The sequence below is a fragment of the Limulus polyphemus genome, unplaced genomic scaffold (genome assembly GCF_000517525.1).
Source record: "Limulus polyphemus unplaced genomic scaffold, Limulus_polyphemus-2.1.2 Scaffold9923, whole genome shotgun sequence".
Classification (NCBI taxonomy): Eukaryota; Metazoa; Arthropoda; class Merostomata; order Xiphosura; family Limulidae; genus Limulus; species Limulus polyphemus.
In genome coordinates this window covers 3905-14066 of record NW_013675533.1, presented here as the reverse complement: position 1 = coordinate 14066, position 10162 = coordinate 3905, and the positions used below count along the sequence as shown (strand labels likewise).

Genomic DNA, 10162 nt, shown 5'->3' with positions numbered 1-10162 from the left:
CCAGGCCTAATCCATACCTTTATTAAACTTACGCACGTGCTGTGAAAATCAAACACGAAGTTAAAAAGATAGTCGTTACTGAGCACGTGTTGTAAAAGTCAGTAAAACAAAGTAAAAATCAACAACTTTTTATTGGACTTATCTTGTGTTATGAAAATTAAAAAGAAAGTAAAAAAAAAGTAATATTTAATAAACCTAAACGTGTAATGGGAGCTTTACATGTGACGTCACACAAGAGATTTGTCAGAGTTTATAGTATTTTAATACTTTTCTTTGAAGCTGTTAATCGTAATGAATATTTTAGTACGGGATACTTCACTTGTAAACATGTTAATATTTCGTTATTTCGCTTGAAATTTATTCCACTTTCATTAAGAGGTTTAACATCAGAAAAGTTAGGTTACGCTTTCAAAATATTTGAGTCCAAAATAAATTTTCAACTTTTCCAATTTTCTGAAATAGAAACAAGGAACAGGTGTTGGATAAATGACACTTGAAAACTGCGTGGAATTATTTTATATTTTATTTACAACGAACAGAACATTTCGTACACGTATAATTGAACCGTAGCTAACACAACAAACGTCATTTTTTATCTATGAAGAACGTACATAGTAGTGAATTTAATATTAATTTCCATAAGCCTTACAAGTTTCCATCACCAAAACGTTTTGATAAACTTTGCTCCGTAGATTAGTTACAACGATTAGCATTTAATATGACACATTTTTAACACGTTATCAGGTATATTGAAATAAAACTTAATATAAAGGCACTTTTTTTTTTTTTCAGTATCATCCTCATCAAATTCTACGATATAAAAGATAATGTCTTGCGACCTACGTCACAAAACTACAGTTATGTTCACGACATTGAATGTGGAAACTCGGTTATTTAAAGCAGTTCTGTACACAATGTTGAATTGCAGAACAGTTTGGTTATATACGTTTGATAACTATTCGCCGTAGTTCAACTAACCCAGAAATCATACAAATTCTGGGGGTTTATCTCGAGGTATTCCCCACAATGAGACACGAGTTCTATGGGGTTTTATCTAGTGATATCCCTCACACTGAGAATTTATAACCGCCTCTTATTGAGCTTTACATTTTATGGACATATCGTTGACTAACTAGATAATGTTCATACCACATTTCTAGAGGCTGCGCTTCTTGAGTATTATACTGTTATGATCTAATTATCTGGTAGAGTCAGTGCTCGAACTAAGGGGGGGAGGAGGACTCTGTTTCCATTGTTAAAATAATCTTTGATTTTGTTCCTCTTTTTTAACCAAACCATGCGTAAGGGGGATGGAGGTCACGTTTCGAGATCTGAGACCTCACAGACTGACCTAGACGATACACTTGTGTACAGCTGCTGTCGTACCGATTTATTCTCTGTCAAATATGATCTCCATCAGTCATGGGGAGGGTTTGCAAAGTTATTGATAAGTCCATATTTTCTTGTAATTAATTGATTAAAGAGATAATTTAAATTCATATTTTTTCGTTATATTTGTGGAGTTATACTTCACCAAGTAGTTAGGACAGGCCAGGTGGTTAGGGCGCTCGACTCGTAATCTGAGGGTCGCGGGTTCGAATCCCCGTCACACCAAACATGCCAACCTCCGCCTTTGCCTGGTCCCAAGTCCAGGATGAGCAACTCCACCCCGTAAAAACCAACCTGCTACAGGTAACTGCAACAACACCTTCCGTTGGCGAGGTGTTGTTGCGGCCCTATGCTCCACTGGGAGTTTACAGGAATGAAAAAAAAGTAGTTAGGACAACAGTTTCAACGTTTCGGTTTGAGTTGAGGGGGGTTATATGATTTACGAGAAGACTGCTCTCCATGTGGGTAGAATTGTCCACCATGACTAAGTATATATAAATATATACTGTATATACGCACACACACACAGCACATCAGCATTAAATCCTCTTCGCAAACCACTAATTCATTCTAATATATTTTAAGAGTCAGCGTCCGACAAAATCTGTTTAGTCCTTCGTAGATACGATTTTAAAAATGCACCAAAATTACATGTCTGATGCTTCTCTTTTGTTTCCACAATAAATCGATTTAGGAATTGCATGCAATTTAATAAGTTGACAGAATCCAGCAATAGTTTTTGTTTGTTTGTTTGTTATTAAGCACAAAGCTGCACAATGGCTTATGTGTGCTGTGCCTACCACGGGTATCAGAATTCGGTTTCTAGCGTTATAAAGTCCGCAGACTTTACCGCGGTGCCACTAGGGACGAATCCAATAATAATCGGGTATCACACTATATTATTTTGTTTTAAAGACTACTCGTAACGTTCTCTATATAATGAGATACAGCTTTGTATCATAAGTGTTACTTATGATTCTTATTGGTCAAGATTTTTTTTTCTTTTGAGTGAAAAAAAATAAAATATTTTTCCCACATCCATTATAATAATCAATATTTAGTAACTATTAATTCTAATATGGTACCCCCCCACCCAACCACCCCAAAAATAAAAATAATATAACTTTGGAATAATGATGATTAATAAAATAATTTTCCCCAAGAAAGAAAGCTGCTGTTAAAAGGTAGGATCAAACTCTGAACTTGAGACTAAATTGCCACAGAATTAGGGATTATCTCTGGATCAAGCCAGGTGTAGGCGCACTTCCGTGTCTCATTTCTTTTTTTGATTTTTTCGCTGATGTTTTTAAGCTCTTCTACAAACCTGAAAAGGAAAGGAAAAAGTTTCTTTTTAAAACTATTTATACAAAGTCATTACTTGTGTAGTTATATAGCCATCTTTTATCGGACTTGAGATTTCAAACTAATGGTATGTTTGGCTGGAGTTTTGGAGAAATCGTGTAGACTGCTCTTTCAATTTTAATTATAACACGATTCGTATCAAATTAGTAAGAATTTTTCTTGACACTTTTTAGAGTTGCTTAGAAAAAAAAAGGATTAATTTATAGAAACTTTGAAAATGTACTTTCTCGTTGGAACAGGCTGTGTCATTATAGTCCGTTTCATTGTAAAATATTAGTACTTAATCAAGCTGTGGTTATACTTTGGTCATTAACTAAATGGTTTGTATCCTCTAGCCGACCTTATTAAGTCCAGCACTTTGACCATTAACGGTTTATATCCTACAGCTGATCCTGTGAAATCAAGCATTTTGGCCATTAACTAAATGGTTTGTATCTTCTAGCCGACCTTATTAAGTCCAGCATTTTGGACATTAACTAAATGGTTTGTATCCTCTAGCCGACCTTATTAAGTCCAGCACTTTGGACATTAACTAAATGGTTTGTATCCTCTAGCCGACCTTATTAAGTCCAGCACTTTGGACATTAACTAAATGGTTTGTATCCTCTAGCCGACCTTATTAAGTCCAGCACTTTGGACATTAACTAAATAGTTTGTATCCTCTAGCCGTCCTTATTAGTCGTCGTTTTTTTTGCCTATTTTATTTAATTCACCACAATACCACAAGTTTCTAGGCTGTTTAACTTCTACAGTTAATTAAAAAAACATCTATTGTCTGATAACTGTGTACTTGTTAGTAAAATGTTTAAAAGAATCATGAGAAACTGTTGGATGGTAAAGTTATGAATAATTAGACATTGAATCCTTACTTTGACCTGTTTCTATTCACTTGAATGAAACTGTATACAATTGGATTCTTAACATGACCGTCATGAAACAAGAGTTCCTTTTTTTTATCTCTCTCAACATACCCGGAGTGGGTGGGTACGACATGATGTAAGATTAATGAATGTGCTTATTATATTTACTTCTTCCTACGAACGCCAAACTGCAAGTCTGAGTTTAGTTAGGATATAAAAAATAATAAAATCGTATCCAAGCAACTTACTCTTTATGCGCCTCCACGTCAGAGGGATCGAAAAGATATCGAACTTCAAAATCACCCAAAGACTTGGTGGCTTTGGTGCTTAACATGCGCATAGCAAGTACTACATCAAACGTCGTTTCTTTGTTGGGCAGTTGTTCAAGAATATCTTTCTCCGTACGAGGGCGCTACAAAGAAATATATCTGAAATTATAGGTTATGCAGTAATTTTTTACGGAATCGTAATAAAAATTTTAATATTTACTGTTAGTTATTGAATTTTTCGTTTGGAAATATCTTTTGACAAGAAACTTTTATTTAAGGATTTTTTAACCTAACAAAATCATCAAACACGTGCTACTAAAACGCATAATTAAAAAATAGTCATTCAATGCTAAATACGTCTTTTAACTAAATAGGTTATGCAAGAAACTGTTTGATAATAGGCGTAAATAACAAATAAATGAAACCAAAATAAGTTTGCTAATAAGCCTCGAATTAGTGTTGAGTTATTACACTACGTACTAAGTACAATCGTAATAAGAAAATTTATATCTCTGGATTGAATCTTAAAATAATTGTTAATAAATAAATACCAAATTTTCACTAAAAGAATATAAGATTAATGTGTATATGAGAAAATCATTAAGGCGACTAAGTTCGAAATCATAAAAATTCAAAATTATGCAGAAGAAATAAGTTACGAAAAAAACCATTATGACCTTTTATTGACCTTGAATTATTTTTAGCAACAGTAGTTTTCCAATAATAGTTGAAGAGAAAACTACTGTTACGTAAAACTTGTTGCCAATAATAGTAGAAGATAAAACTACTGTTACGTAAAACTTGTTGTCAATAATAGTTGAAGATAAAACTACTGTTGCGTAAAACTTGTTGTCAATAATAGTTGAAGATAAAACTACTGTTGCTTAAAACTTGTTGCCAATAATAGTAGAAGATAAAACTACTGTTACGTAAAACTTGTTGTCAATAATAGTTGAAGATAAAACTACTGTTGCGTAAAACTTGTTGTCAATAATAGTTGAAGATAAAACTACTGTTGCGTAAAAGTTGTTGTCAATAATAGTAGAAGATAAAACTACTGTTACGTAAAACTTGTTGTCAATAATAGTTGAAGATAAAACTACTGTTGCGTAAAACTTGTTGTCAATAATAGTTGAAGATAAAACTACTGTTGCGTAAAAGTTGTTGCCAATAATAGTTGAAGATTTAATACACACATCCTCTTTGTTTGTGCTATTTTACACCAGTTTCCGTTATCTTAAAGAACACTCATTTTCAACAAAATGTTTCAAGTTCCACTGATTCTTTCATTTGTCAATAATAGTTGAAGATAAAACTAATGTTGCGTAAAACTTGTTGTCAATAATAGTTGAAGATAAAACTACTGTTGCATAAAACTTGTTGTCAATAATAGTTGAAGAGAAAACTACTGTTGCGTAAAACTTGTTGCCAATAATAGCTGAAGATAAAACTACTGTTGCGTAAAACTTGTTGTATAGCACAAACAAAGAGGATGTGTGCATTAATATAGCACAAACAAAGAGGATGTGTGTATTAATATAGCACAAACAAAGAGGATATGTATATTAATATAGCACAAACAAAGAGGATGTGTGTATTAACATAGCACAAACAAAGAGGACGCGTGTGTGTGTTTATTAATATAGCACAAACAAAGAGGACGTGTGTGTCTTGTGTTGTACTTGGAGGAACAACAAAAGTTTCACGATGTGGATTACAGAGTGTGGATTTATTATGATTATTTTTGTATGCTTCCTTAACCACTTCTCATCAGAGTTAGGGGAAGCATGCTTTTATTTAGTGGTCGCGTGAGGATCGAAAATGACGTTAGATGAAAAGGGGTAACTAGTCGATTACGTTAGGGTTAAACTAGATCAATAGTGACAACCTTGTTATGTTGTAGAAGGCTGTTAATTAGATACCTGAATCTTGTGATATAACAGGTGGTATATATCGTTTAGAATATCGTAAAAATCGCCAATACAACAACTTTCTCACGTTAGGATGTAAAATAGCACGAGCTTGTTAATGTGTGTACATTTTTAACAGTGAGAGGCATCTGCAAGTTTCTCAAACAACTGACGTCACTATTTTCATACTGACGTCACTATTTTCATCGAATACGGAACCCGATGAGGGTACACTAAGCAAGCCACTATTTATATGCGTCGTGTAAGTAACTTATATTTTGTTACGTGTTTAACTTTGTTAAATGCCTTCTTTATATAAATATACATATTTCCTTATTTTGGGGTTTCTTTTACGTTGTTAGCTCGACATTTGGATTCTCAACTAATATAAATCTTAGTTTTTTTTGGTGTACAAAACTTGAAGATAGCTTTTATATGCGGGAACATCTGTTAGCTGAGTTCTTGCACAGATCTTAAAATATAACGTTGATAAACGGAAACATCGACACGTGAAGATCTTGAAAGTCGAGTTGTTCAAAACTTGAAAATAGCGTTGATAACTTGATGGTGGGAGTTATTTACTGGTTTATTTTGTGTATCTGATCTTTGTAGGCAGCTTGCTTTGATCAAAATTTGTTAATAAAACACTAAATGTTTTTGTTATATGTCTAATATTCGTGATAAGTTGTATATTTTGTTTATCAGAAGCCATTACTCAGTGTGTTTTTTTATTATTATTCTATATGCTGATGTTTTACCATCCTCAAAAAAGAATACACAGAAAAAAGGTTTTATCTAATCAGATAAACCGAATCTTTTACTTTGGAAACATCACTTATTTTTGTGATGTCAATTATTGTCTTTACTGCTGATGTCATTAACTGTTCACATACAGTTTTCACTGACTTCTTAAGCCTACTTACCTTGTCCCTCAAGATGACCCCTCTCATGGACTGTGGGTAGTTTGGGGGAAACGAACATTCATCATACTGCTGAAAGTTTACTGCTGCGTGGAAGACGGAACAGTTTGCTATTATGGCCGTCAGGGTTTCGATAATTTCTTCTACATTAGTGAATCCCAACTGATGATCCCCTGGGACACCCTGGAAAGCAACCAATGAAGTTTTTCACTTTTTTTTAAATAGATGGTGTAAGAAAAGAACGATGCCTTGACGATGTATTCAATAAAGGCTCCACCAAGCCACAAACTTTTTACAAACTCTTGTCTAAAGTTCAGTCAAAGAAGAAAATATTACTACATAAAATAAATAAGTAAATTAAAATGGGGATCGCAGTGTAAACTAGAAAGCCTTTGATGTATTGACACTTACATGCCTTAGTATAGTAATATAACTAAAACTTAATAACACTACACGTTTTCTTAGTCACATTTTTACATCAGTATCTATATCTCTCTCTCTCTCTCTGTCCATTTGTCTTTCTGTCTGCCTGGTTCCTCGGTGAGTCAGCGGTAAGTTTATGGACTCACAACGCTAAAATACGGGGTTCGATTCCCTGCGGTAAACAAAGTGCAGATAGCCATTGTGCAGCTTTGCGCTAACAGGAACAATTATCCACCCGTTTGTTTACCTCTCTGTCCGTTTGAATGTCTGTATATTTAAGTTTTGATAATCTCAACTAAAACTGTTCATATCATTGCTTTTTTTGTAAAGGTAATAACGTAATACCTTGACGTCACAACAAAGCCCGCTTCTGAAGGCATTCACTGAAAATATAAGGATGGTACTAACTCAACAGAACAATGGTAAAGACTTGGTGGTATTAAATCTCTAAGAGATACACTATTAAGGGATTATATTTATATTAATGTTAAATCACTGTCACCAAACATGCTCGCCTTTCAGACATGGGGGGGGGGCATTATAATGTGACGCTCAATCTCACCATTCGGTGGTAAAAAATTAGCCCAAGAATTGGCGGTGTGTGATGTTGACCAGCTGCTTTTCTTTTGGTCTATTATCACTTCAGAATTAGAGACGGCTATTGCAGGTTCCCTTGCTTTGCGTGAAATTAAGAAATAAACAAACATGACAAAAAATCTCCATTTTTTTTTAGTTTAAAACTTCCTCCACAAACACACTGATAATTTGTGTAATATAATAAACTTAGAACGAGAGCCGCTAAAAATACACAGGTCTGTAAAGCACCACATCATGAAATAAAATATATTTAACCATCGACAATTTTAACCTCGTTACACATTTAATGATCTTTCAGTAAGTTGATTATTCCATTCGGTGTCTCGGTCGTCTGCCCGAGGGCTTATAAGGTTAAAGTTCAAGGTTCAGTCCCTGCAGCTTTGTGCTTAACAATAAACATAATCTCCAGTAAACGACGTGAAGTTAAAGAAAGTCCAGCGCATTCATCTAAGCCTTTTCTTAAACTTCATCAAAAAGGTGAAATTTTGTAAATATTTTGAAATAAACTTTGCTGAAGATTGTGGTTTAAAGTTACATTTACTCTTTTCATAAAACTGGGTTAAATCTTGTCAAATAAAGGGCTGTGTTTGAGAGTAAGTAAATTATTGTACTCTTGTATGGATGATTTACATGTAATCTGCATGCTGACTACTTAGAGTGTGGCCTGATAGTTAGATGTTCGACTCGCGAATCAAGGGGGGGCATTATAATGTGACGGTCAATGGTCAATCCCAACTTTCTATAAGAGTAGCCTAAGAGTTGGCGGTAGGTGGTGTTGGCTACTTGCTTTCCCTCTATTGTATCACTTTTAAAATAGGGACTGCTAGTGCTGATAGCCCTCGTGTAGCTTTGCGCGATATTCAACAGAACAAGGAAACAAACCAGTAATACGAAACATCAAAGGAAAATTTACCATAATGTGGCAACCACCTTCCTCTCTAGTCTTAATCAGCTCTTCTCGCCAGTTCTGAAGCTCAGTATCTTCTGAAATTTGTCCATCTTTTTCTGGGAATAAATACATCATGGCGCTGAATACGTTAACTGAGCTACTAGTATATACTATACAATTTAGTAAAGCTTCTGAAAATCGTATAAGATGGAGTTAAACTGTATCTAAATCGGAAGGAATATTAAGTTTCTTCGTTATGATAAAATTGAACTTTTTGTTTGTGGGAACGATTTATGATACCGGACAAAAGAAGCTTGTGTATCATCAAACTGGATAATTATTTCTTTATATTGTTGAAAAATTAACATTTTAACTGAAATATATTATCGGAGGATATTACATCTGGAAACCTTTCTTCAAAGGTGAGGATTGCTCGAATAAATATGGTGAACCTTGACCAGAAGATGAGGATTGCTCGAATAAATATGGTGAACCTCGACCAGAAGATGAGGATTTGTCGAATAAATGTGGTGAACCTCAACCAGAAGATGATGATCATCGAACAAATATGGCGAATTTTGACAAACAGATGAAGATCAAGAGAACAAATACAAAAAACATCAACCTTGATCTAAATAAGAGCAACGCATTGATAAATACAGGGAATCTTGATCAAAAGATGGTAAGCACATTCATAAATAGAGAACTGTGGTCAAAGATCACGTTTAGTAAGGAACTACAAAGAATTGTCCACAGAAGATCAGGATCTTTGTAACACTTGGAAATTTTATTTAAAAGTAAACATCACAAAATACAATGATCATGGTTTAAAAAGATTCTTGTTATTAAATAAAACTGCTGATTTAAGGACGTCATAGATCATGAATCAACTGCGATACCTTATCATAGATGTGTTTATATACATTTACAGAGTGATAAGGATAATGGATAATAAGGCAACATTTTCTGTAGAACTTACCATAATGATGTTTGACTATTCGCGATACGTACTCGTGAATTGCTTTATAGACGTCCACAGAGTCATCCCGATACGGATAATACGGCAGTACATCCGGATCCATCACCTTAAAAAAGCCACAAGAAAAAAAATATTTGTGAAACTGTGAAGGGATTTCGTACTGCATTACAAAGTCTGTACTGTACTACGTAACGAATATATGTATCTCGACTATATAGTCTCTACGATATGCTACATAGAATATATAATTTAGTTGTATACATTATGGTTTATAAAAAAACTGTTTGCGTACGATGCATGGTACTGATTGACAAAAGAACTGAATAAGTTTTACTCGTTTTTGAAAATGTAATGTTTTTGTAATGTTACTAGACGTTTGAGATTTTACACTACGAACTATTTCTGATATGAAATAATTGTTGCAATTAATATATTGTTACTTTCCTTTAGATATTTTACACTACGAACTGTTTCTGATATGAAATAATTGTTGCAATTAATATATTGTTACTTTCCTTTAGATATTTTACACTACGAACCGTTTCTGATATGAAATAATTGTTG

The 10162-nt window shown here is 33.8% G+C and overlaps 1 protein-coding gene across 1 annotated transcript in view; it reads right to left on the bottom strand.

Moving 5' to 3' along the window:
• Positions 1 to 2501: 2501 nt before the first annotated feature.
• The window catches only part of LOC111083511 (arachidonate 12-lipoxygenase, 12R-type-like), a 10998-nt gene continuing 3337 nt past the window's right edge, over positions 2502 to 10162 (bottom strand). Inside the window, exons 3-7 of the mRNA XM_022380088.1 lie at positions 9599 to 9704; positions 8644 to 8735; positions 6714 to 6893; positions 3860 to 4023; positions 2502 to 2713 (exon numbers count right to left, since the gene is read on the bottom strand). Coding sequence (XP_022235796.1) covers positions 2599 to 2713; positions 3860 to 4023; positions 6714 to 6893; positions 8644 to 8735; positions 9599 to 9704 — 657 coding nt within the window. The 3' untranslated portion in view covers positions 2502 to 2598. The remainder of the gene's footprint in view (positions 2714 to 3859; positions 4024 to 6713; positions 6894 to 8643; positions 8736 to 9598; positions 9705 to 10162) is intronic.